The sequence below is a fragment of the Helicoverpa zea genome, chromosome 18, assembly GCF_022581195.2.
Source record: "Helicoverpa zea isolate HzStark_Cry1AcR chromosome 18, ilHelZeax1.1, whole genome shotgun sequence".
Classification (NCBI taxonomy): Eukaryota; Metazoa; Arthropoda; class Insecta; order Lepidoptera; family Noctuidae; genus Helicoverpa; species Helicoverpa zea.
This window is the reverse complement of record NC_061469.1, coordinates 497,097-524,958: the sequence shown is the minus strand read 5'-3', so window position 1 is coordinate 524,958 and position 27,862 is coordinate 497,097. Positions and strand designations below refer to the sequence as shown.

At 37.7% G+C, this 27,862-nt stretch overlaps 3 protein-coding genes across 12 annotated transcripts; all 3 read right to left on the bottom strand.

Annotated features, from left to right (window-relative positions):
• Positions 1–2,049: 2,049 nt before the first annotated feature.
• LOC124638824 (nucleolar pre-ribosomal-associated protein 1) lies at positions 2,050–8,585 on the bottom strand. The gene is made up of 3 exons (XM_047175934.1): positions 8,285–8,585; positions 3,262–7,981; positions 2,050–3,145 (listed from the first exon to the last, which is right to left on the bottom strand). Exons 1-3 carry the CDS (start codon positions 8,496–8,498, stop codon positions 2,137–2,139), a joined length of 5,943 nt encoding a protein of 1,980 aa, XP_047031890.1. The 5' UTR covers positions 8,499–8,585; the 3' UTR covers positions 2,050–2,136.
• A 1,279-nt stretch (positions 8,586–9,864) lies between these two features.
• Positions 9,865–16,009, bottom strand: LOC124638953 (stimulator of interferon genes protein homolog). Of its 3 annotated transcripts, XM_047176132.1 has the most exons (9): positions 15,898–16,009; positions 15,610–15,795; positions 15,341–15,410; positions 14,471–14,521; positions 13,917–14,161; positions 12,825–13,085; positions 11,850–12,018; positions 11,382–11,495; positions 9,865–10,874 (listed from the first exon to the last, which is right to left on the bottom strand). In XM_047176132.1, exons 3-9 carry the CDS (start codon positions 15,399–15,401, stop codon positions 10,780–10,782), a joined length of 996 nt encoding a protein of 331 aa, XP_047032088.1. In that variant the 5' UTR covers positions 15,402–15,410; positions 15,610–15,795; positions 15,898–16,009; the 3' UTR covers positions 9,865–10,779. The 3 variants fall into 3 exon arrangements, with proteins under 3 accessions (XP_047032088.1, XP_047032087.1, XP_047032089.1); XM_047176131.1 differs by having other exon boundaries at positions 15,669–15,984; XM_047176133.1 differs by having other exon boundaries at positions 15,679–15,983.
• A 3,363-nt stretch (positions 16,010–19,372) lies between these two features.
• LOC124638991 lies at positions 19,373–22,929 on the bottom strand. 8 transcript variants are annotated; one of them, XM_047176173.1, is made up of 8 exons: positions 22,689–22,929; positions 22,540–22,622; positions 21,717–21,767; positions 21,257–21,495; positions 20,885–21,175; positions 20,214–20,418; positions 19,800–19,913; positions 19,373–19,572 (listed from the first exon to the last, which is right to left on the bottom strand). In XM_047176173.1, exons 2-8 carry the CDS (start codon positions 22,595–22,597, stop codon positions 19,478–19,480), a joined length of 1,053 nt encoding a protein of 350 aa, XP_047032129.1. In that variant the 5' UTR covers positions 22,598–22,622; positions 22,689–22,929; the 3' UTR covers positions 19,373–19,477. The 8 variants fall into 8 exon arrangements, with proteins under 8 accessions (XP_047032129.1, XP_047032134.1, XP_047032128.1 ...); XM_047176178.1 differs by having other exon boundaries at positions 20,214–20,379; XM_047176172.1 differs by having other exon boundaries at positions 22,540–22,606.
• Between the last annotated feature and the right edge of the window lie 4,933 nt (positions 22,930–27,862).

Genomic DNA, 27,862 nt, shown 5'->3' with positions numbered 1-27,862 from the left:
CGGATCTTTAACGAGCTGCTTTCGACATTTTCGTTAATGTCTCGATTCTCAAGGGATGCTACCCGCAATAGAATACAGTCTATATATAGCCTTCCTTGATATAAAACACCACGATTTTTTTTTCAAATTGGTTCCTAAGGCAGCGTTTAATTGAGCAGGTATAAGTCAGCAGGATTCCCTAGATTTTATTTATTAGACAAACTTCAACCAAAATAAAATACATGCTGTGTTGGAGGCACCAACATGCGACTTGAATTATTATGCATTGTGGTACAAATTAGATGACGTGATATGCAAATACGTTTTTGGCTGCTGATTGAACTGAAGTTATTGTAGTATTGCGACAAGGTCACTATGGGATTTGAATATTGTTGTATTTGATACATACCTGCCAACATGTTGTGGTTGCTTGCTGGGGCTTGAGCAAAAAAAATATTCTTACACTTTTATTCGCCATTATTATCAGTTTCATGACTTAGAGTGGAAACACTAGATTTGGGCAATATCAAGGAGCTATGATTATTCTAGCAGGTTAGGATAGATGTCAGTAGCTGTCTATTTTTTTTATTACCTAGTATTATCGTGTACCTATTAATCTGCACGGTATATTGATCGTCTTTATGTAAGATAATTAACATCAAGAAGCGAAGATTGGATGGCAAATTAAATCGTAATCATCTCATTAAAGACATCATTGTTGCTTTCGAATTGCACTAAGATCTGTTTAAGTAATTGAACCTGTATATTGAATGGAGCTTCGAAATGACTTGGAAGAAATATTAGACCTTGTTAAAAAAATATTGGGTTACATGGATTTTTACTGAACAATAATGAATTCGGACAACACAAAGCCACAGTCAGTCACGTAAATAACCGAACAAACATAAAATATTTACTTAAACCTTACTGCGAGCCCCATAAATAACACACAACATATTTACATACAATTATAATTAGACGGCGTTGTCCGCAGAATCAACTTGTCTCATTGCCCGGCCGCGGTCATACAAGTGTCCGCCTTGTACCGGACAACAAAATCACCGCGTCCGACTTCCAACGATAACGCAAGATACATTACACCGACATTTATCTACACCAGCTGTTAATTGCTAAAGTTATTGCCTACGCGGCTCTCGTTACGGTAAAGTAAAGCAAGTAATCTATCACTCTTCAACAGTAAAGTTTACGTTTTGGTCTAGGCAGGTGCAAGCATCCTTCATTTAAATAACTTGGTAATTAAAATGCCATATTTTATTGCCAGACGTTAATGTTCTGTAGGGAATTTTATAGATTTCTTTGTCAAACGTCGAGGTTGAATTAATTTTGATTAATTCACGATCATGTAACTACATTTCATTAGCAGGTTGTCAGTTATGACTCATTAGCCGTTTTCTGGCGGTTTCACCCGCGTCCTTTGGAAACAACTGCCGGTATCGAGATATAATATAGCCTATGTTACTCGGGGGAGTGTAGTTTTCCAACAATGAGATAATTTTTCAAATCAACCAAATACAAACCAACAAACAAAAACGTTTCCTTTTTATATTAGTATATGTAGATTAGATTTTACTAAGTGAAATTCATTTATTAACCGTATTATTCAAAAACATAAACTTCTGACATTGCTCCAAATAAAACTATTCAAATAAATCAGTAAAACGACGGTCATTACTTAAGGAATGATGTAGTAAATCAGCATCAGTGATCAGATACGAGATAACCCCATGATATGTAATGGTGCGGCCCACGCGACGCGATGCATGGTGTCAAATGCCACTTGTAATACACACGGAATTAATTAAGTACCTGAGTGCTGTACATAACTTAGCACGCGATCCTACATATTGACCATCTAGATTCTAACCTACATGAATATATTCTAATTTAGGATGAGTTTGACATAAAAAGGCCTAGGACAGAGTATAGCGATTACCGCTGATTTAATATTTATATGAGAAGAAGCCTGTGCCCTGAGGTACGACAGTACGACAATAATAAGTATGAAGACTCATCTGCGGGGTTTATTTATCAAGAAATTAAACCACTAGATTTTCTTTCAATGCGTGTATTATTAATCTTTTCGTATTCTATAACAAAAATATTATTTTTCTTATTTAAAAACATTTCTTATCTATCTTATGAAACATAAGTTTGTACAACTTCTGTCAACGTATTAACTAAACTGGTTTTATGTTCACAATCGAAATTCAAGCTCATATTCTTACTTTTCAATATAAGAGAATCATTAGCGAGCAACGCTTTAGTTAGCAACCTTATCACTTCACTATCTTTAAAATAAACGCCTACTTTATTAACTAAACTCAACATTTGTTTCTTCGATAAACTTTTAATAGTCCTCTTAGACATAAGTCTGCATATTTTGACGTAATCGGCAGCATCTTCAACATCTAAATCATTCAAATGTTTTAACAAATCATAATGTATGACTAAGATTTCTTGTTCCACATCTTTATTTGTCCTCAGTTCTATAAAATCGTTTACTTTTCCATTTTTCGCCGCAATGTTTCTGGAGAAAGCTGCGATGTTCATGCTGTATATCATATTGTTGATGAGGCCAAAGATTCCTTTAATTAACAGCCTATCATTAGTCTGACGAACTACTGAGTGTAGCCACGAAAGCAGTCCGTAACCTTCGACCAATATCTCGAAGGCTCTCGGTACAGCTACAATTGAACTTAACACGCCTAAGATTCTCTCCTTAACCTTCTTATCACTTAAAACTGAAGAGTAGAAATCCATTATCATCTTCAAACACATAGTTTTATACACGACGTCGATATCTGTCATGGTTTTCGTTCCATCTCTGATGATGTCTAGTATCCAGAGCCTTCTCTCAATAGACTCCACATCGCTATCGTGGAAGAGGCTGAGGAAATCTGGGACCAGGCTGCAATCTACGAAGTTCTTGGCTATCAGGAAATTATTAACTGGTTTGTACAAAGGGTCGAAGGGTGCAGTAGACACCATGAGAGCTCTGGCGAGGTACAGAGCGTCAATGGCGGGTAGCTTTGGGTTCTTCAGACTTTGGCCGTCGAAGTCTTGCAAAAAGTCAACGGCAGATGAGAGACTACGACGCAACGTGTTAATGAAGTCTGTGAGGAACAGCTTGTCGTTTTTGTGTCGTCTGAAAAGTACAATGATTTTATAAGCACACTTGTTATGTCTGCTCTTAGAATTGTCTACCTAATGTTATTTGAATGAAAGTTTTTTATCTATAATACTTAAATCTATAAAACTTACGTTTCAGTCTCCAGCAGCATACAGAAGCGATACAGCACGTGATAGGCCGCCGCCCTCATGTTGGGGCACTGGGAGCTCAGCGCCATCACGGGCACTGACAGCAGCCCGCTCCGAAGTAGCTTGAAGCACGACGCCACGGACCCGGGCGCCAGCAAGTGACCCAGCAGGGGAAACACGAACAAAGGATCATATATCCCCTCGTCTTCATCCACGTTCGAAGTATGCAACAAATCTCCTCCTACATATTTTGATATGATCCCCTCATATTTCCCTTTCACGGCCAAATTCCTCACAACCCGCTCACCATCTTTCGAAACATAAGGCTTCAGCACCCCATGTTCAAACATCTCATTTAGCACAGATCTTACTGAATCCGTAACGTCTCTAGCCACGCCGATGTTTGGATTCAACTCATAATGGTATTCGAATTTCTGTGTGACGGGGAAGTTTCTCACGGTGCGATCTATTAGTTCTTTGTCAAATAGATTCAAGACTTGGTTAGGTGTTGGGTGCGACCATAAGGATGAAGACCTGTTCTTACGGACAGCGTAGTAGTTAGCAGCAGAATCACCCCACACGTAAGGCTTGTACTCGTTCACCGGCTGACCATTCGATTCATAGAAATATAAAATGGCCACAATAAGCCTATCACAAGGACTTCTCGTAGCATGATACGCACTCAAATATACAGGAATATGCTGCGTTTTCATCACTGATTTGTTCTTCAATATGAGTGTGTACAGAAATTCGATTAGCCTCGATTTAATGTCACAGCTATGCAAACTCAGCATTACGTTCAAAAACTCTGAATGAGATGTCACCATGTCGAATAGTGTAGCGATATCATCGTGATTGTCCGGATACAACAGTTTGACTAGTTCGGTAAGCAAAGCGAGAAGTTTAGGTCCTATTGTGTAGCCCTGATCAGCTGTTTTCACTTTTAACGAATCCTTTAATGTAGCCTTACAGAAGTTCTGCCATACTGCACCCTCTATCATTTGTTTGAAATCATCTTTGTTTTCGATATCCAGTCCATCACTCACTTTACAGGCTTGTACAACAGTGTGTACACTCGCAACGATTTCATTTAACGCGTCATCCTTCGTTTCTTTTAGTGCTATAGTGCTCAAGTTTAACATGGACAACAAGTAGTTAATAAGATTTTCTTTCTTAGCAAAATTTTCGGAAATCTTAAGAAATGCACTTTGTAGTATCTGTATGTGGCTGCACTCCACTGCTTCGAACTTGTGGCTTTTATTGAACAATTTCAGGCAGTCTGGCACGTCCATGCATTCTACAACCAACTTCCTTATAAATTGCCAACATGACACGTAAATCTGTCCTGCCTTATGAGGCTTTTCTAGCATCTTTATGATGTTAGATTTATATTCATTGTATACAGTCACTAAGAATTCTTTATTATCCAGCAAGAATTGATTATGCTTTACAATAGCATTGCCTAAAGGCAATGTTAATTCTCTTTGGGCTAATATCTCGGGTCTAGAAATTTCTTCTTTGAAAATGTTGCAGAACTTTACATTAAACTTCAACAAGATAGCTGCAAGATTAGCAGTTGATTTCCTTATATTATTGATATGGAAGAACTTTTTGAAATCGTCTTCAGCAACACGTAGGGCTTGATGCGGTTTATTCTCAAAATATTTTGTTAAGGCACTCTCCAGATTCGTTAGATTAGGATTCACGTCTTTGTTCGAAAGTAAATTCGAGTAGAGAGAAATAGTCTTTTTCAAAACATTTTGTTGCAACTCCAAGCTAATTGTTTCAGAGTATTTCTCTATCAAATATCTCAGTAATTCTAGTACTAAGCTTGGCTCTTTGTCATCTCGCAAGCAAGAATCTACCTCTGCAGCAAAAATAAGATTAAATAACTTTATATCATCTTCGTTGGACAATCCCACTACTTCTAAAACGTGGATAGTGTATTGACTATCCACGTTTTTCCTTTTATTAATTTTAATAAACGCTTTCACGATTTCATTATAATTCTTTTGTTGATAAGACTTCAATATTTTGTGTTTGGTATTTAAATAACTTATGAAGTCTTTTTGTTGCTTGAAAACTTGTAAAAGAAATTCCGTGGCGAGCAAACTTGATGGATCTTTTCCAACGTTAAGAGGTTTGTAAATCTTCAGGAACTGTGGATTTTTGCAGAGCGTTAAGATTATTGAACGACATATGTCCACATATAGATGCTTCTTACCAATTTCTATTATGGTTTGGAAGTACTGCGCTATTTTTTCCTGTTTCTCCTCATTCAACTGCCCCATGTTTGTTAATCTTATCGTGCAGTATATCAAATATTTAGCCCATATCAACATTTCTGAACTATCGACTGTCTTTGTGGCATCGATGTTATATTGAACATTATCAACAATAAAGTCACCTTCCTCAGTAACCTCTTCTAAATAGGGAAAAACGTCCTTCAAAGAAACATTTTCACCATCTATTATGGAATTGGCTATCGTCTTCAGAACGTTATCTTTTCCCACAATGGTGTCTGAGAGAGAGACAGGCTCTCCAGTCCAACTTGCCACATAGTTCCTAGCATCTAGTTTACAATCACCTATTAAAACTTCAGTCAACTCAGGAGAATAGTTACTATGAAGTAAATTAGCTATGTATAGTGACAGAAAATGTTTGAGACTCTTCTTAGCATCCTTGTGTAGCTGTAAATACTGCATACATCCTACAATGAAAGGCGACGGCATCTTGCTTTCCAAAAATACGTTGTCTTCTGTGTTTTTATTCTCCATCAAATCATTAAACAACTTTTCTAAACTATCTTGCGTGTTTTCTGACGAAATCTCAAAGTGTACCAACTGATTCCTTACATATTCTGTCAAGTCTGTGATATTTTCAAGCACATATTCCACAATATCCCCGATCAGGGATGACGGATTCACTTTTGCGTTTCTCAATGTGTACAAAATTAAATGTATCTCATCTTCATCTCCTTCAAATATTGATGTGTTTTTGAAGAAAATGCGCAGCGTATCTTTAGCTTCAATCCAAGTATCGTCATCATCACTCATATACACATCTAACATTATAAGAAATAGTTCTTTGAACATTGGGTTTTTCAGAGATATTGCAGAGCTGTCTAGAGTTAGCCAAAGAGACACAACTTTGAACTTCAAAAGCGCTACATGACCACTCTCCAATGTTTTAGAGAAATCTAGTATTTTCTTCATGTCTATACTGCCTTCTAAAGTTTCAAAATACGTTGGATGGATATCATTGTAAAGCAACAGTAAATCTACAAGAGCTATAAGTGCATCTGTGTCATTTATTTTGGGAAGTCTATAATCCTTAGTGTTTTCTGCATCAGTCTTGCCAGATGTTACATTTTCTATTAACATTACTATAACAGCCGGAGTGGGCAAGTGCTTAGGAATGAAATACTCCAACTTGTTTTGTAAATCAGTAATCTGTGCTATGTCTTTTGCCTCCAAAATCTGCAAGTATCTCTTCAGTGCCTGCAAAATTTTGACTAGCACCTTCACACAGTACAGAGACACTGTCTGATCTTTACCCAAGTTTATATGAATGAACTTTAACAAAGGAACTGGTAGAGTTATGAACCTCACAAAATTAGCAATTTGTATTGGGTTGAGTTGACTCATTCTTGATACCATTTCCTCTGGCCTTAACTTATTTAACAGCTTGATGGTAAAATCTACAGTTCTTTCCCATATTGGGGAATGTTGAGGATCGAAGCTCTGTTCAATCACACTGAATATAGCTCTGTGTAAATCTGGACATTTGTAGATAATATTTAAAATAACTTCACATTCATGTTCGTTCTCCCAAGGTCTCTTCAGTGTTAACAGGGCTTTGTACAGATTCTGATTCTTATGTGCATCTACAGTTCCTAGTGAGTTATCAATAAAATAAAGACCTGTTTTGTGTGAAGTAAATAATGTCAGAATAATATCACTCAATAAATTCATGATCTCAGGGCGCAACTCATTTTTGACTTCCTGGCTTATCTCTGTAGGGCCCTTCCACGAGAATACTTTAAACAAATTGTGTAGAACTTGATGACTGAAAGTCTTCAATTTGAGACTCTTTGAAATCAATGCATTGTCCACTACATTCTTTTTTAGAATATTCAAGAAGATTAATACTGCTTCGGGCTCGTCATTTATCAACCCTGGTATAACAAGAGCTAACAAGCCTTGCTTCTCTAACAGAGCTTTTATCAAAGGTAAGTGACCCTCGATCAAGAATGATGTCATGAAGTGAACAAATGATGTTCTCACGTTATCCTTTTCTTTAAAGTTTGGCTTCTCAACCACATGCTGCAAATGTTTAGGTGTTAACGGTGCCTGGTTGAGCACTTCTACTCCTAGATCTGAATTTAAAGTGACCATTGATGTCAACAGTTTAAGGACTACTTTTCTGTGGCGAGGTCCCGAGCTCTCACTTATCATAATCTCGATGGTTGACATGAATGTGTTGAGGAAGTAGCGGCAAGCTTCCTCCGTGATGGTAATCATGTGAGGGAGGGAGGACTGTACCTTTACAATAATAAGTTGAAAGATGTGGAACGCTGGAGTGGCTAGAGTGAGGTTTTTCTTACTGTCCAGAGTGATCTGCCGAAGTATTTCATGAGAGTTCCCACCACACTTGAGGTACTCCAGTAAGTAGTCAGTAGGGCTATCTGGGTTCAGGCACACTTGCAGGAATTGTGTGAGAGCTGGAAACAATTTAAAAGTTTCAAAATAACCATCTGCTTGAGCTTCTTCCCACATATGCTGCTACAGTCATGTTTATAATGAATGGATACAGGCCGCTTAAAACTAGTCAAAAATATCAAAACAGGTGCTGTTTGAATTTAGGAGGGTTGCAGGATAAACTTTATTAAGTCTCCAATAAGGTTTAAATCATGTAATAGCCTGTAGGTGCTCAAAAATAATAACCACATTAGTTATGTACAAACTGTATAGAAAAGCTGTAGTAAAAGTAATAAAATCGTCAAATAAAAAGTATTCAAACTTACCCATTGTCTGCCCCTGCTTAGCGGCAAGCTCTTTGCGGAAATATTTAACATCGAAACCTCCATCTCTTTTAGAAGCAAAACTTTGTTTATTATCTGAATCTTCAGCCTCATTTTGAGGTTGTACTTCGTCAACGTTTTCTGTACTTTCAGATAAACTAGTCTTTGCCTTTTTAGGTGAATTATCCTTATCACTGTTAAATTTTCGCTTGCCCATTTTCGTGCATTAAATAAAGTTAATTTATTAAAACTTAAAATACGTCGCCGCACTCCTCTAAGCACGTGAATTTGTTTTGACGTTTGCTTTTTTAATATTTTTTGACAGCCAATTCTGGTCACGATAGTTTAACACCAAGGCTTTACAGATTGCACAAAATCTAATTTTTAACAACTTTTTGCCCTGTTATATCGCACAAAATTTATATTTGGGTGTCTCTGAATCTAATAATTTTATTTGTTTAGATGCTCAATTGTGAAAAGTCGTGGTGGCCTAGTGGGCAAAGAACCGACCTCTCGAGTAGGAGGGCGCGGGTTCGATTCCAGGTCAGGCAAGTACCAATGCAACTTTTCTAAGTTTGTATGTACTTTCTAAGTATATCTTAGACACCAATGACTGTGTTTCGGATGGCACGTTAAACTACGGTAGGTCCCGGCTGGCATTGAACATCCTTGGCAGTCGTTACGGGTAGTCAGAAGCCAATAAGTCTGACACCAGTCTAGCCAAGGGGTATTGGGTTGCCCGGGTAACTGGGTTGAGGACGTCAGATAGGCAGTCGCTTCTTGTAAAGTACTGGTACTCAGCTGAATCCGGTTAGACTGGAAGCCGACCCCAACATAGTTTGGGAAAAGACTCGGAGGATGATGAGATGCTCAATTGTGAAGAAGAGTGACTCGGTTTCGAGACAGGTATATATAGTTATAGAGCAGACACTTCTCATGAAAATTAGTTAACCCAAGAATTGTTTATGTAAAAAGTCTAATTTAATGGTTATTGTCCTTTTGAGACAAGGTCAACTCTAAGGGTAAAGAAAATAAAATACTTTTGGATTATAAAAATACAAGTTTTATTTATATTTTGTGGTGATGTTGTCATTCTCTTTGTTATTAATATTATTTATTTATATAAAACCGAATTCTGCAATACGCATAAAATATAATTCTAAGGGTCAATTCCCACTGAAAGAGCAGCGGCCGGCAGCGGCCGTAAGAGCACGGAAAATGTAAGAGCGCGGCGCGGCGTGGCCCAGCGCGGCGCCGCGCGGCCCGCCGCGCTCGCGCTCAATCCCTTGCAATTACGGCCGCTGCCGGCCGCTGCTCTTTCAGTGGGAATTGACCCTAAAAGATATAGATGATTATTGGTATTTTTATAATAGATTTTCAATAGTTTTTGTTTACCAAACATAACAATTCAGTAAATAAGCATTTTCTAGCTTTGATTCAGCTAGTTACTAATCATAAAGAGTCCTACTTGTCACTACGAGTCATCATAACATGCAAGTACGTTTTAAAACTATCGTAAGCTACCCGTCATCAACTACTAATAAGAGCTTTACGTATTACATCTGAGGTATTGTTAATGACTCTTGAACTATGCATTAAAATGTTTCAAAAACCAAACTCCAATTTACAAGTCAAAAAACCTCTTTCAGTTGTTTCACAAGGTTTTACAGGACTGCACTATAATATTTACTATACCATCCATTTATAACTGCGTGTACTTAGGTACTTAAAACAGGAACAAAAATATTATTTATAAAAAATTATAACCCTTCTTCTAGTGCACTCAGGTAATTAAGTAAGAATATTTTCAATTAATTTCAATTATAATAATTATTAAAACCATAGACAATGTAAATAATTATTTTTAAGTTTCATTTAGGGCCTATATTTAAGAACCTGCAAGCAGATCTTATAATTAATTTTAGAATAATATCGTCACAATGACTTATCTATTGTAAAACAATTTGCCACACAACAATTAGTTTTAACAACAACATATACTAAACTAATCTTTAAAAAAATAACTATGTCAATGACTAGGCTCACAATGCCACTATCATTTGAATTAAAATATAAACTTAAATCTAAATATAAACATTACTTAATATCATTACTTAACTTTAAGCAGTTTTTAAAACTGACTTAAAGTTATGTAAGTTTGTATATTAAAAATATGTTTTTCTTTAGCTCCCAGATTGTACAAAACTTAATATGCAACAAGTTTTAGCTTGGCAGTAAAATTCTACCATTTTGTATGGTTTGTACTTACACCTATTTATTTTTACTCATATAAGCAACAGTCTTGCATTCTAAGCACTGATTTCACCTTTCAAAGTCAAATATTAAAAATGATTAAAGAAAGTTAACGTTAACCTTCTTTCAATGATTTTGATAGTTAAAAAACATCTTGTTTTTTTGACAACAGTATAAAATAACAATGATGAGTGAGATCACCTTAAACTGATTACAATAAAACTTGGAACTGATGCACATAGTTTCTACCTCCTCTCAGCAATAATTTCTTCGAAATTGGGCTCCAATTCACGAATTCTGTCCAACAGCACATCCGCTAAGTTTAGGTTTCTATCCGTGTCTGTAATTATACATAGAAAAACAATTAATTACGAAAATATGTGTGTAAAATATTCCATCTCTCGTTTAGAATTCTACGAAAGTTTATTATTTTCCTAGGAATTTTTTTACTTACGGATCAAAAATATTTAAGCTTTAGTTAGATCGTAAGACAGTTCGTTCGTTCGTGTTCGTACCAATGCAACTTTTCTAAGTTTGTATGTACTTTCTAAGTATATCTTGGTCACCAATGGCTGATAAAAAGGTGAAGGAAAACATCTTGAGGAAACCTGGACTATAGTCTGAAATCACCAACCCGCATTGAGCAAGCGTGGTGATTAATGCTCAATCCTTCTCCATGTGAGAGGAGGCCTGTGCCCAGCAGTGGGACGATAAAAAGGCTGTAACAGTAACAGTAGATCGTAAGATATTTTCTCAAGTGTTTTTACTAGCATCTTCAAAATTTAAATTACGGTATAAAAATTCGTGCATATATCCCTAACTGTAGAGTTGTAATTCCTAGACATACCATCAAAATAGATCAGCTCGCACTTGCCCCTGCACTCTGGGCTCTTGTCAATGATTTTGCGCAGAGATGTCAGAAAGTCCTTCACTACTTCCTCTCGGTCCAGACCTATCAGTTCTGAAATTAAATAATTTATCTGTTTTGTTATCGTGTTTTGATATTTTTATTTACCAGTAATCTTTTTTTCACTTTTTTTGTGGTTTAAGTACTGTACTGTGTGTGCGTGGGTGTACTGTTTTCCCGCGTTTTCACTTCGACCAGGACAAAATATAGCTTAGGGTTTCGGGGACAATCTAGTTTCCCAACAGTGAAACAATTTTTGCAAATCGGTTCAGTAATCAGAAAAAAAAATCATCATCATCCTTCTGCCCTCATCCCAATTTTTATTTGGAGTCGGCGCGGGCGCAGCGTAAAAATGTTTCCTCTTCATTATATATACCTATAGATTAAACAGCTAGCCGTATCACTGACCTTCACTAAGGTCCCTGTTCCTAAGCACCCGAAAGAGAGTGGCGAGTGGAGTCCCGCCCTCCACAGAGAGGCAGACGGGTCGGCCGGTGGGGCGGTAGATCTTGTAGGCAGTGTTCTTGTATGTGCGGTCCTTTACACCGGCCACGTCTTTCTGGATCGTGCTTAACGCCTGAAATATTGTCACGTAAACTGAGGAAATTTTAGGGGTTGTAGTTCTCGCCGATTTGTATGGTAGCTAAGGGACATCGCGTGAGAATCAAAACCAATGTATTCAAATGATTTATAGTCTGTTTTTTAATCTCTTAGACTAAATTGACACTTGCAAAATGTCAAACTTTCTAATAATTTTGCTAGCTCTGTGGTGCAGTGTTGTACTTACGATACCGGTTCGTTGAATCGTAACTTTTTACAATAAGTCATCCTGAAATAATGGGCTTATCCTTGATGATTACGCATGGCTTTGCGTGGTCAGATATCCCTGGCAGTTTGTAGCACGTCGTACAGCCATGTGTACTTACGTGAATTTTAAATATAAAACTTTGAATGAATATTAAATTCGTCTATTATAGATAAAAAGTTACGATTCAACGAACCGGTATCGTAAGTACAACACTGCACCACAGAGCTAGCAAAATTATTAGAAAGTTTGACATTTTGCAAGTGTCAATTTAGTCTACGAGATTAAAAAACAGACTATAGCTAAAGTAGTTTTCGAACGTCAAATTAAACTACAGCCCCCAAAACAAGAAACCCTTTCTTTTGCTACTTCCAACGGGTATTTGCTGTGAAAAAATATGGGTTTTTTATTGAGAAGAACTGTTAAAGGTGCACACCGGTATAGAACACATTCTCATACTTGTCCTCGAAAGTTAGTTGTGACCCATCATGTTTGGCGAGAACTGTGCAAGCAAAGAACAAGGAAAGTAATATCTTTTTTGTGTTATATTACCCTATAAATAGTTATCAAAAACTCACACTACAAGCTTCAATTCTAGCAACATCATTTCTATCCGACTTATTGTAGTCTTTGAGCGCTGGTGGACTATACAGGGACTTGGTGACCACAATGAAGAGTTTCTTCACGGGGAACACCACTCCCTGGTTATCCTCGTATGCCCTGATGTTCTCCAGGAAACCAAAGGCTCCGTCTGAGGGCAGCACGTGGACTAGGTAACCCTCGAAGTAGCTGCAGGCCATCCCCATTGCGTAGTTCATTGTTATTTTGTTGTCTTTCTTCTGAAATGTTATTTTTATATTTTAATTTGTTATCGTCTAGCTTCCATCTCATACATCCTCCGAGCCTTTTTCCCAATCATGTTGGGGTCGGCTTCCAGTCTAACCGGATTCAGCTGAGTACCAGTGCTTTACAAGGAGCGACTGCCTATCTGACCTCCTCAACCCAGTTACCCGGGCAACCCGATACCCCTTGGTTAGACTGGTGTCAGACTTACTGGCTTCTGACTACCCGTAACGACTACCAAGGATGTTCAATGACAGCCGGGACCTACAGTTTAACGTGCCATCCGAAACACAGCCAATGGTGTCTTAGATATACTTAGAAAGTACATACAAACTTAGAAAAGTTGCATTGGTACTTGCCTGACCTGGGATCGAACCTGCGCCCTCATACTTGAGAGGTTGGTCCTTTACCCACTAGGTCACCACGAGTTTTTCTGTCTTTGTCTTTTCTTTGTCTAGCTTCCATCTAAATATAAAAATCTCACCAAACCCACAATCTTTCTTAGAAACGAATAAACTAATTTTTATACATATACTTTTTAACCTTAGGAAGATCAGTTTACATATATTATATTCTATTATATATTCTGTGATATCCTATTTAGTATTTAATGTTATTAACGCGATTTTTTTTATTGAATGAATGGATGTTTTGTTCCTTTTTTGTGCAAAAACTACTGAATCGATTTTGATCAAACTTGGCAGTTAAATAGCGTATTATGTCAGAATAACATACCTATACGGTTGCCATGGAATACGACTGGGCCCGCTGGCTTTACTACTTTTTTAGTCTTTGTGATCATAAAGAAAATATGGAATAAAACTTACTTTAACTATATTCGGAATATCAGTAACGAGGCTTGCTAATACAATCAAGTAGATGCTTCTATCAAGTATGTTCTGTTCACTGAGGACGAGGAAAGCTACACAAGCAAGAAACATCATGACATGATGCCGGTTCATCCTGTCCAGGACTTTGGCATCCAGCGCCTGATTCTTACGGTACATTGTATAGCCCACCACACATACCCCCCTCAGTGCTTGTATTGTTAAAATGTAAAGAACATTTCGTGCTGAAAGGAAAATAGAAGATTATGTCAAAAACGACTCAACTCGAAACTTTGGGACAACTAACAAGGACTTTTAAATAAAAAAAAAATAAAAACCAAGATGCCATTTGTTGCGGGATATATAATTTACTGATATTTTCATACATAACGAGCTTCCGCACGCGATTTCACCCGCGCCCCGGGATAACTGCTTCCAGTATTGTAAAAAAAACGTCTATCCTATTTTTGAGTTTTATGGACTATAATAAACATGACTTTCTATTTCTAGATTCTTCAGTAAATAAATTAAACTTAATAAAAAGAAGAACTCACCAATGCTTGCCGCCCAAACATGTTTATTATTCAAGTCCAAATTTTGTGATCCTGTAATCAACAATAATGTGATTGTGACAAACACATTAACTTTTGTCCACGCCATGTTCAGTCACTATTGGAACTTTAACTATACTGCCTTGTTCCATAAACAAAGCAGCTTTTGTTTCCTAACTGGTACAGTCATCATCAACATTCATAAAAATATTTTTTGTGTTACATTAATGCTCAATCCCTCTCCGTGTGAGAGGAGGCCTGTGCCCAGCAGTGGGACTATAAAAAGGCTGTAACAGTAACAGTGTTACATTCATAATATAAGGATGTATGTAAACGGATTCCTATAAGGATTGAGAGCAGTAGAGATGAATTGGGGATACCTTTTCCCAGCAGTGTGGCTGTTTAGCTAGGAAAAAAATATTATTATGATTGTTTCAAATGTTGTAGTAATTTAAAGATTTACCTGACAAACACATTAATACTTAACAAGTGAAATATATCAACTTCCTACAATCTCGTACTTAAACTTTATTTTATTATTATGCATGGGTGTCTTTCTTTTTGAAATCAATAAAATAATTTTGATGTTGACTGTATTTTAATGCAACATAAGTCCAGAGTGGTAAAGATTGTTTATCTTACAAAACTATTTGTTGAAACTGTGTAGCTAACAAGTGGTAACCTGAATCTATAAACAATGTAATTTCAGAGCAATGGGAGGGACCACTTTAAATTGTAAACATTGCATTAAGTCCCTAACAATGTAAGCTTCTGTTTAAACAGCAATTGTTATTTCGTATTTAAGATAGTAGCCATTTTATATATACCTAATGTTATTTTTATATTATATGACATAAAATAGGACAAGCTTACCAAATGTGATGCCGCAAACTAATAAAATTTGCATTATATAAATGTGCTTGTTTTTCTCCATTTTTGTTTTCTGAAAAGATTAAGAACATTATTATTGTTAGAATACATAAAGTAATATGTACATTTAATTTTATTAATTAATCTCTTATGATATTTTATGCTTTTGTTATCACATAATTAAAAAAAAAATCATATTCTATATTTGACCAATTCTAATTTGATGTACTTTGAGCATAGTATATTTTAAAAGATACTAATTAAATACTAACCTGATTTTCTTTCTATGTATAGGTATATCAAAATAAAACTTATCACTGAATGCACTTACACAAACTAACCTCTCTGCAGTTTCCAAACTTTTGTCTTCATAACTTTTAACTTACAATTAGCCATTTAATTAACTAATGAACCAATAAGGTAATCAGTAGTTAAAATAGTAACAATAAGCAAATCACCTAAAAAAATGGAATATAAGTATTCAATCAGATAAAGTCGTTTAACTGGTAATCATAAAACGAAAGTAATAAATTTATGATATCTATTTTTAGGTACTTTACGTCATCTTTTACATGCATTATAGTACATGTTTGCGAATTTTTGAGTGTTTAAAAAGAGTGGCGCTAAAGAAACACAACACAAAATATTGGTCTTTTTTTTTCATGACATTTGTGTGACAGTTCTTTTTTTTAATTATCCCGTCTTGCAAGCCTGCAACTAGGACTTTTGAGGTAAATATTTTGCTTTCACAAAATGGAAATATAGTATACCTTTAAACCAATACATAGCATCAAAAAATTGCTCCTCATCGCTGAGGAGCAATATGAGTAGTTCGGAGTCACATGCCCGAATACCGATCTACCCGCCAACCCATCCTCCCAGAGACAGTGGGATGAGCCGCTCTGCAGAGTAATACGGAAAAATCTCATTGATACGTCAATTACTTCTGCGGAGCGAGCACGCCTACTGGCTGTGGGTGAATGGGAGTCAGGTCTTTGGCTTCACGCATTTCCGTCGGCAAACATAGGCACCATGTTTGACGACACCACTTTCAGACTCGCTGTCTGCCTGCGTCTGGGTGCTTCATGCTGCACTCCTCACCGCTGCCACTGCGGGGAAGCTGTCAACAGCCTCGGTCACCACGGCCTGTCGTGCAGCCGGAGTGCGGGCCGCATACCACGACATGCGAATATCAACGACGTGATCCGTCGGGCTCTTGTTGCCGTCGGCGTGCCAGCCGTACTTGAACCAAATGGTTTGGCACGCGACGATGGCAAGAGACCAGACGGCATGTCGCTATTTCCGTGGAAGATGGGTAGGACTTTAGTGTGGGACGCGACCTGCGTCGACACTCTTGCGCCATCCCATCTTCCTAGAACTGCGTGTTGTGTCGGCTCCGCCGCTTCACAAGCAGAAGACCTCAAACGGCGCAAATATAGTAGCCTTATCGGGAATTACATGTTTGAGCCGTTTGGGGTTGAAACTCTCGGGCCGTGGGGTCCGAGTGCTCACGCGCTTGCAAAGGAAATTTCTAAGCGCCTTGTTGACACTTCTCGTGACCCAAGGGCTGGCTTTTATTTCGCACAGAGGCTGAGCATTGCCATCCAACGTGGCAATGCTGCCAGCCTTCTGGGTACATTACCCGGTGACAGCGATGAGGAGCAATTTTTTGATGCTATGTATTAGTTTTAAGTTGTATATATAAGTTTATTTTTAATTTTTAAAATTAATGTAAATATTATGTAAATATTTGAATTAAATTATACTAATTACGTATACCTTTATCCGTTTATAAAAGAAACAAAGAATAATGTTCATCAAGGAGACAGAATGTCTATTCAGGTTCAAGTTCACAAACTCTGCTACAATATGAGGTCATTGACTAATTTTCTTCAATGTTTACCGACTTTCTTGATTAGCTCACTTATGTTTGTTTGTTTGTTGCAATTCAAGGACTTTTAGGGTCTCGTGTCGTTTTCTAATTTTAAGCTATGCCAAGAATTTAGGACTGGATTCATCTTTCATACCATGATGCGGCGTATCTACAACCTGCAGTTTAAATAATATTATTAAACCTGGGATTTTTGTGTTGCCTGACAAGTTTTAAAAAAGAAAACAACTACATAAATATAACTTTTTTTAAAATTAAGTTTATTCTCACAGCATATAAAAGTAGAACATTAAAATAGTAACATACATACTGCTTAGATTTTTTGTTTCAATTTAGATTATTATTTACATGAAATTTGTACCTACAGAGTGCCTGCGTCATTCAGGCTTTAAAATTCCAATAAAAAATAATATTTCTTAAATTATGTAGGGTGTCTCAATAAGAGTACACTTTTTATTTGTTTTAATAAAAAAAAGTATTTTATGATACAGTCGTGATATTTTTATTGAATTGTAAAGAAGACTATGTTGCGATCAGTATGGAATATTATGTCATCTGTCCACCAAGATCCGATCCGATTTAAAGCAGTACTTACGATTTTTTCTATGGGGTTTTGTGAAATCTCGAGTTTATGTGAATAAACCCAAAACAATTATTCCTGTGTTCAAATCTGAAATCCAACGCGTCATCAGTGAGATACAGTCACATCTCTGTGCAAATCATGGAAAATTTCATGAAGAGCTTGCTTTTCATCGGCTTGTCTTCGGAGTTCTGAGGGTCATTCGCGGATATTTTATTCCATACTTAATTTTAACATGTCGCTCACCTAGCAGTATAATGACACACAGTAGCGGCTTTAGGGTAGGGCGCGGTTGGGCGACGGCCCAGGGCGCCGGACATAAGGGGCGCCGCAGGCGCCCCCAACCGTTCCTTGATCAGAATTTTACTCCTATTTTTGTTTTAAATTTCATCAAAGATCGCAGCTTACAAGAACTGTATCCAAATGTATGGATAGCATCAGGGCCGCCTTAACTTTTGGTGCAGGGTGTGCGAATAACCCGGGCGCCGCGGGCTCAGGGGCGCCGCGGTACGCTCCTGGACCAACAAATTTCAATTAAATTAATGTATTGTCATACAATGCCGGGCGCGTTAGACACACTATTTTTATGTCCCAAAACTCAAAAATTTTCGCGCTCGCTTTGCTCGCGGTTTCTTTACACTTACATTTTTTTTCACATATAGCTACTTTTAATTTAATGTTCCAATACTCAAAAAAATTTGCGCTCCCTTCGCTCGCGGCTTCTTCACTTCACAGTCGCCTTTTATTATATATGTTAAGGTTTTTTAGTGATCCAAATCTCAAAAAAGCTTTTTCGGGCTTGCTTCACTTTATAGTTGTTTTTATTTTTCAAAATTTTTTTGTCTACCCTAGCAAAAAGGTAGCGTCGTTTTTAAGTCCTTTTATTAATAAGAAAGTAACTTCTAGTTTCTATTTATGGTACTTCTTTAAGTCCCAAAATTTTAATTCATAGGCGCCAACACCAACAAAGAGTTATCTACGTTTGGGCTACATTTTAAGTCATTTTTGTTTTGAGTTCTAAAATATAACAAAAAATTTCGCGCTCGCTTCGCTCGCGCCATCAGAACCTGGGTTCCCGTGTTTTTGCATTCACCAACCACCAATAACTTATGTACGATTGGGCTACATTTTAGGTAATTTTTGCTTGGACTTGTGAACTATGAAAAAAAAATTCTTTCTAAACTTTCAGTCAGTCAATCGGTAACTACATATGTCTCTGTTTTTCGTATGGGTTTGAATTGCAGTTGGGGGCGCCGTAGAAATCTCGCCCAGGGCGCTAGTAGAGTTAAAGCCGGCACTGATGACACATCTACTTTTTTCTTATTTTAAAGAAATGAGGGTCAAAGATTTTGCAATCGTTTGAAATGAGGTTATGACTTCATTTTATATTTTATCTTAGATTTTATAGTTTTAACAACTAATGCCGTACCGTTTTACCACTTTATAAATTATACACTTTTAAACACTTAGGCCGTAAAAACCCAGTTTCGCTTTTTTTGTAAATGTGCCATTATACTGCTAGGTGAGCGATGTCTTCTTTGCAATACAAAAAAAATATCATAAATCTGTCATAAAATACTTGTTATTATTTTGAAATGAAAAAGTGCACTCTTATTGAGACACCCTATACATTCAGTTAAATGAAATGTACTTAATAAAATAACTTAAACTATAATCTGGTACTAATTAACTGTTCGAAATTAGGTTCCAGTTCTTTAATTTTGTCCAACAAAATATCTGCCAGGTTCGATTCCGGGTCTGTGTCTGAAATACAAAATAAATAATATTAACCTTTATAATATCATCATCAAACTGTGCAGTGGGGCTGCTGTAAGTTTGCTACTCCTTTACAGTCAAATGGCTGAACGTAAATTAATGAAATTTGATACTCATATGTTACAATAATGTTTGTCATATATTTTTATTTTTATGAATAAGTGGTTCCCTCGGGAAGCGGCATAAGCTAGTATTAAAAAGTAACAGAAACTTACCGTCATAATAAACTAATTCTACTTTGTCTCTGCACTCGGAACTTCTAGCCAGGATCCTTGTCAACGCGGCGCAGAAATCATTACATACATCTTCCACATTTATTTCAGCCAAGTCTGGAAAAAACATGAAAAATTATGCACATGTTAGCAATGGATATTAATCTCTGGTTGATTAATAACCATTGCTAACGATCTCTCGTTTGTGTTTGCAACTTGACAAACAGGCACAATCATACGCAATAAATGTAATTAAAATAGTAAAACTTAAAACAATGTGAGTGGCACATGTCAAGGACGGCCCATACGGTAACTAACTGGGTTGAAACACTGGTATAGATTCTCGAGAAACTCGATGTCCTTCCGATACTAAATTCCTCACATAAGTCAACGCATGTGTGTGCAGACGGTTCGAACCTTCATAGAGCTCCATGTTCTGCATGACGCGGTGCAGCGTGTGCAGCGGCGTGGCGCACTCGGCGACGAGGCAGACGGGGCGGCCGCGCCGGTAGATCTTGTACGTCGAGTTCTTGTAGCTGCGGTCCTTCACGCCAGAGATGTCCTTCTCCACGTCGTCCAGCGACTGGAACAGACCATCGTCAGCGCCACACCCAAAGGGCTCCTAAGAAATCAATTGTTGCACTGAGACGAGACATTCCCAGTCTCGTCCAAAGATTAGTTAACTAAGTCTAGAAGTAGGGTCTGCTGAAAAGTCTCGCAATTGATAAGCTCTCGATGATAACTATAAAAGTACGTACTAGGGACTTATGGATCCAACCAAACAAAGTGGCTTATTGTTTTCGAACAGATTGATAAAAAAACTTGATGAATGTCGCTGACTTTCTTAATTTAAAGTAAGGGTGTGTGACAGTCGTGTATTACTTATGGCACAGGGACCGTAGTCACATAAGATAATTAGCGATTGATTTATGAATGTAGAAAAAGTAATAATGAAGTATCGTCGCGACATTGGAAATTAAGAAATGGAAACAGATAAGTGGTAACAAGTATATTGTACACAGTTACAAGTATTGTTCAATGGAGAGACATTCACGAGTCTATAACAGTTTTGTCAATCAATGACCAACCTGTGAAAAATCACCGATTCTCACCGTACAGGCTTCCAGCTTAGGAAGGTCTTCTCTGTTAGTTTTGTTAAACAGCTTGAGGTCTGGCGGGCTATACAGTGACTTAGTTATAACTATGAAGAGTTTCTTCACTGGTACCACGATACCCTCCCTTGACTCGAAGGCGTGAACGTTGTGAACAAATCCTCCATACTTCCCACCGTCTGAAGGAATCACATGCATTAGATAACCTTCATAGTAGTTGCATGCCATTCCAACTCCATAGTTTATGGGTCTTGCATATTTGGTTTCCTGAAAATAGACAAGTATTGCAGATTAATTTCGACCTGATCCATCATTAGTAAGAATAAATATTATGTTTCTGTTACTTACAATTTCTGGATACTCCACAATCAAGCAAGCAATGAATATCAAAGGGAAGTCTTCAGCAAAGAACTTTTGGTTATTGCTCAATAATATGGCAGTGCAAGCCACAAACATTATTATTTGTAATCCATTAATATTCTGTACCAGCCGAGTATTCAGGCTCTTTTGTTTGTGTATGATATCATAGCCTATTGAGCTTAATCCTTTGCTTCCTTGTATAGTGAGAATATACACTATGTATCTCACTGAAAATGAAATAATGTATTGTTGTTGGTGCCAAGTCAGAGGCTCTACACTTCATTTGAGAAGGCATTTATCTAAAGATTAAATCTTAATATGACTATTCATAAGCATCAGTTTATTTGTCTAATGTGTGTTCGTCTAAAGAGTCCTATCAAGAATGTTTACCATCTTCAGTAAAGTGCCTACTCTAATGGAGCGCAGTATCACTACAATTTCTCCTTACCAATAGTTAACGTCCACTGATGTTTATCATTGAAGTCCAATGTTTGGGAACCTAAAATAAATGGGAAATTATTATTACATAGTTGTAACATTGGCACAAAAGACTCATTGTTGAAGCCTTGATAAAAATAATTTGGTCATCAGAGGCCACATATTTTAGACATGAGTTTTACATAAACTAAATGACTGTTTATACCCATTGATAGCATTACTAATAAATACTACCCAAATGGAGAATAGCTTTCATTCATACCCCACGTCTATTTGATCCAACTCTCTAGTAATCATAAATAAATATAAAGCTATTGTAGGCCACTGCAACTGTTATTACTCATATTTAAAGGATCATCAATCAGTTGGTAATATTGGTTAAGAATTGAACTTTCAAATACAGTTTTAGAGAAGAGTGCAATTAAAAATCACAAATAAGCTTCATAGAGACCTTGTGCTAAAGAAATAATTTGAAACTGTTAATTTTTAGGTTAACGCTAGGATTGATATCACGCAAATGATGCCCGTTGTATGATGATATCTATATCAGGATAGCTGATATACATGACAATGCTAAAGTACTAAGATTTTAAACTCACGCAACTCCAATTTATTATTTGTGGTTGGTGCAGCATGTCTTCTTCCATATTATAGGATATGGAAGAAGACGTATATTTGCTATTAATAAGTAACAGGTGTTTTTTGTGTTATCTTATATGTATATTCGTTTTTGTTTGTGCGTCACGAACGCGAATAAATGTTTTTGATTTGATTTTGATTTGATATAAATTAAATGTTTAAAGGTATGTATGTAAAAAATAAAGAAACCTTACCTATTGTAATTCCAACTGCCAGTATCACTTGCATGAAGTAAATCTGGATTTCATCCATTTTGACTATCTGAAAAAAACAGTACCTATTTTAAACTATTTTATAGAATCACGAATGTTTTCTTGGATACTACGATTATTAATAAGCTTACCTTATCCTTTTCTAAGAGATAATAATGAAATAAAAAAGTGATATCAATCTCCCTTGATTATTCTCATAATTTTTATTCTTTATGTTTACGTAGGCTTACACAGTGATTGTTTCACAAACAAATAATAAATTTATGACGAGTAAATCACTAAGAACGGTAATAATCAGTGATAATTATTAAAAACTGAGACGAACTAAACATTTAAAATAAAGTAAACAAGAAATGACAGAAAGTGAGAAAGAACCGGACCATAGTCAAGGTAAAATTCTATAACATGTGTCACATAAAAATAAAAATGTATCTCTTTGCCTTTGTGTGACATAACCATAGATATAATATTACTAAACAAGATTGCGCACGCTCGAAATATATATTTACGAAAATGAACTCTATTCCAACGCAATAAGGTACTAAATTGGTTGCATAATACACAGAGGCAAATCCGAGCCGAGCGGGATAGTTCGAACGGAGGCTGTTTGTCTCTTTCTAACACCTTGCCAGCATAAAAAAATGTTGTGATCAAAAGTTTTGTCTTCCCAAAAAACAATTGAATCACTTATATTTTTATTTATTTATTTATTTATTTATTTATTTATTTATTTACACAACCTTACATCTACCCTTACAGGACTTGCCTAATGGGCAGATGGGTTCTTATTAATTTATTCTAAACTAAACTAAAAAACACATACATAACAAATCAATACAATACAAACACATACATCATAAATCAACATATACAAACTTAACTCGATTCGTAGCTTACCACCCTATAAGCGACTACAGTGAAGTCATTCAGCGAGCACGTAAATAAATCCAGCCGGTTGGCTATGGCATTAAGCGTGCGAACGGCGCGCGTCAGCGGCGCTCGCTGCAGCAGGTTGGTGCGCGCGCGCGGCACCTCCAGCAGCGGCGGCCTTCGCCGTCGCCCCACGTATTCATCCGGTACACACAACCGAATTTCACCCAAGATATCAGGATTACATATTTTACCACGTAACACCTTAAATAGATATGAGGCCAGGGCCACTTCTCGCCTCGTCTCCAGTTTACAATATCCTACCATGCCTAACACAAAAAGTGTCGGGTATAGTAACGGATAACCTGGGTACACCCGATAAAGCTTTAAGTAGAGAAATCTTGCGAACTTATTTTGGATTCTCTCTAACATGAATTTGTACTTAGCCTCACTAGGTCCCCAAACGGCTGCACAGTATTCTAAGTGACTTCTAACCAGAGCATCATAAAGAACTTGTAAAGCCTTCATGTTGTTGAAATCATGCGCTTGTCGTAAAATAAAACCTAAATTTCTATATGCCCTGCTACATATGGTCACTACATGCTTCCTAAAATTTAAATCAGTTGAAAAACAAACTCCCAAGTCTCTAACTTCCTCGACTCTTTTTAACGGCTCCCCCTCCATTTCATACCGATGATGTCGTGGGTTTCGGGCACGAGTGAATGACATCACTGAACACTTGGAGATATTGAAGTAAAGTTTATTTTCCTTGCTCCATTTGGTTACTTTATCTATATTCTCCTGGAGCACTTCGTGATCAGTGACGTCCTTCACCACGCGGGACAGTTTCAGATCATCAGCAAAAAGCAGACAACATGATTCCTGCACCGCCGCCGGCAAATCATCGATCATCACTATGAAGAGTAGGGGCCCTAAATTACTGCCCTGACTTACGCCCGACCTTGTATAATACGGCTCAGAAAGCTGTCCGCCACAGTCGACAAACTGACGTCTGTCCCTCAAGTAACTGGCAAAGAACTTAAGGGTATGTAGTGTACAACCCTTACCAGCTAACTTCAAGAGCAGAACATCGTTGTCGACTGTGTCGAAAGCCTTCCGAAAGTCGAAATAGGCAACGTCCACCTGTAGTCCTGCATCTACCGCCGGAACTAAATTAGACATAAGATGCAGAAGATTACCTGATGTTCCACGACCTGGCCTGAAACCGTGTTGAGCGTCTGTTAGGTGAGCCTTTAGTTGTTCGTACAAGGTGTTATGTACCGCAGCCTCGAATACTTTTGCTGGCGAAGATAGGACAGCAACAGGTCTGTAGTCACTAGCCTCCGTTCCACCACCACCTTTAGGTACGGGTACCACCCGAGTAAGTTTCCACGGTTCTGGGAATGTTGCCGTTTCAATGCATTTATTAAATATATGTACCAGTGGCTCACACAAAATGAATCGGCAATCTCTCAAAACGAACGGGGGTATGCCATCTGGTCCCACCGAGCACTTCGGCGGCAGGCGAGCGAGCGCCCGACGCACCGCGCCCCCCTCTAGCAGGCCGAGGTGCGCGCACGCTGCGCTCGGCGCCGCCGCAGCACTCGCCGTCTCTGCATCTAACGCGGCGGCCTCTGAGCTATACACAGAATGAAAATAACGCGCAAATTCATTGGCGCACTCTTGGTCTGAAAGTGCCGTACTGTTTTTGACAATTCTGTAATTATTAGAATTACCTCTTTTTGATCTAAAATAACTCCAAAACGCTTTAGGGTCGGTCGCTAAATGGTCTTGTACGCGGTCCCGGTAACGATCATGAGCCACCATGGTATCTGATTTAACCTTTGCCCGACATAAAGAAAACGCTTGGTAGTCGCTAGCAGATTTACTTAACTTATATTTTTTATGCAGAGCATATTTCAATTTAATATTACTAATAATATCTGGAGTGTACCATACTGGATACGTATATCTAAATTTTTTGCATTTTTTCTTTTTGATGGGTACGCAATCATAAAAAACGTCATTAATTTTACTGTAAAAAAACTCTAAAGCTAAGTTAGGGTCGTTCAGAACATATAAATCACTCCAGTCAATATTACCTAACAAGTAGTACATCTGCATAAAATTTGCTTTGTTAAAGTTCCACTGCTTAAAAATCTGATTGTGTTCGTCGTCATATAGTGGCGGAGAGGCGGGGGGCAACCGCGACGACGACGGCTCGTTAGACACCTGCACCGATATGTCGAGCGGCGGATGGTACTCGTCCACGGGTTGCAGGCCCTCGTCCCCCGCGCGCACCGACACGCCCGCGCGCCCGCTCAACACCAAATCCAACTGTCTACCACTACAATTTGGTACCGAGTTATACTGAATGACCTCACTGAAAGCCACGAAATAATCAAAATAATTACGAATATTTACATTACATGAAAACAAATTAAAATCACCTACTATTATAACGTTATTTTTATATTTAACACATATTTTTTCAAGTAAGTTAAATAACAACATATATTCATTCTCATCAGTTTTTGGTGGTATGTACACAACACTACAAACAAATAAGAACCTATTTTGTCTATAAACCGAAACACACAAAATTTCAAACATGTGTTTGTTTACATCTACGTCATCAAGTGTCGATACTCGCCTGAACTCAAAGCGCGGTGTGGCCACTAAAAGCACGCCGCCCTGCTTCCGTCCATCCGCCCGATCGCATCTAATGATCGGATACCCTGGCAGCGTGATTTCTGCGTCCAGAATCGACTCGTTGCAGCCGGTTTCCGTTACAGCAAATATATCTGAACTCGAGGACTCCAGAAGAGACAGAAACTTAGAGGTTTTCGTCCTCAATCCCCTCACATTTTGATATAAAATGCTGATGTCATTATTGGCTTTGTGGTTCTGATAACTTCGTCGAGCGGCGAAACCAAATCCATTCGCTATATTCAACGTTTAGCGGCCACATGTCAGGATTACAGATTTTTTCAAAGCTCCCTTCATTTACTCCGACTCTGAAAGAAGCATAGTCTCTTTCTGTTTTTTGTTTCACTTTCTCAACTGTTATTTCCGCATCTTCACCTAACACGCCTTTTACGTGCTCCTTTAAACTTTCTTCACTTGTACTTTTCTCTAATCTCCACACATGCAGATATTTTTTGCGTTCCACTACTTTCAGTGCTTTAATCTCCGTATTCCCACCCCGGTTTATCGGGTGATCTACTCTCCTGCGTCTTCTTACTTCCGTCCACTCAGAGCTTTGTTGAACATCAGGTAAATCCGCTGTGTTTCCGGCCACCGCTGCAGCGTATTCAACGTTTGGTCGCGGGGTCAGCGGCGCGGGGGCAGAGGTCGCGGGCGCGACTCGCGATGGCGCGGGCGCGCGCGAAATAATGGACTTGCCCACTACATCTGCATACCGTGAAGTCTGCGATGAAGATGGAACTGATGATTGGGAATCAACTTGATGGTTATTAATTTCAGCTATTGGCCTCTCACTTTTCAATCGTTCAATTTCGATCTCATAAGTATTGCACTTAATAGTAGCTTCCTTCAATTCTTGTCTTAATTTACTATTTTCAAGCGCCAGTACAGCAACTGTTTCTTTTATTTCTTTTATTATAGTCAACTCGAAAGCACTGATTTTCGCCATAAATACTCTACCCACTTGGTCAACCACCTCATCCAAGGACGACAGATTTTCTACCAAAGGCTGAATAGATTCCTTATGACCGGAGACAGCCGCAGATCCACGTACTGGTGTGTCATCAGTAACCCGAACACGCTGGGTTACATTGGCGCAGGCATCACATTTGAAAGTACGTTTCGCGTGGCCTTCTTTAAAAGCAACCGTGGTTATGTTCACACATTTGTAATGGTAACCCGCTCTGCATCCATTACATTTAATGACTTCTCCAGCATCAGCTTTCCGGTTACAAGCACCACAATTCATTTTTTCAAATTATTTTGTAAACAACACTGTGCGAGTGAGACAGCGTTAGCTAGTCCGTTCGGGATTGAAAGAGCGCGATGCGATGTTTTCGCGCCACCCGCGAATTGTTATTGTCACCGGCCCGTCTACACTTTCTTGCACTCAATACAATGATAAAAATGCTAGAAATAACTAATTTTAACACTGTACTCCATAGTCCACATATGTTTCACCGTTAAATATTCAGATCTTATGCATTTTTATTACTTCTAAGCAATTAAATTCATAAATAAATCAATATTTCCGAGAGCCACGCGTCCCCACTACTCGGCGCGTTCCGTTCGGTTTATCTTATTTTATCTTATTTTAACAATTGTAAGTCAACAAATTAATAAAAATCGCATTAATTTATTCGTATTTATTATTAAAACATAAACAACATAAATTTTTATTTTGCTTTTTTTTATTTTCTAGCGGTAACCCTGAACATTCTTGGCGCGT

Coding starts and splice junctions, on each gene's coding strand:
- LOC124638824 (XM_047175934.1), bottom strand. CDS start 8,498: ATGGGCAAGCGAAAATTTAACAGTGATAAGGATAATTCACCTAAAAAG. Junction 7,982..8,284: donor TAAGCAGGGGCAGACAATGG/GTAAGTTTGAAT, acceptor AATTGTTTCCAG/CTCTCACACAATTCCTGCAA. Junction 3,146..3,261: donor ATGCTGCTGGAGACTGAAAC/GTAAGTTTTATA, acceptor TGTACTTTTCAG/ACGACACAAAAACGACAAGC.
- LOC124638991 (XM_047176173.1), bottom strand. CDS start 22,597: ATGGATGAAATCCAGATTTACTTCATGCAAGTGATACTGGCAGTTGGA. Junction 21,768..22,539: donor GGCAGTTGGAATTACAATAG/GTAAGGTTTCTT, acceptor CATTTATTTTAG/GTTCCCAAACATTGGACTTC. Junction 20,419..20,884: donor GAATCGGTGATTTTTCACAG/GTTGGTCATTGA, acceptor TTGATTTCTTAG/GAGCCCTTTGGGTGTGGCGC.
- LOC124638953 (XM_047176132.1), bottom strand. CDS start 15,401: ATGGAGAAAAACAAGCACATTTATATAATGCAAATTTTATTAGTTTGC. Junction 13,086..13,916: donor ATATTCCGAATATAGTTAAA/GTAAGTTTTATT, acceptor ATAACATTTCAG/AAGAAAGACAACAAAATAAC. Junction 12,019..12,824: donor CTAGAATTGAAGCTTGTAGT/GTGAGTTTTTGA, acceptor ACAATATTTCAG/GCGTTAAGCACGATCCAGAA.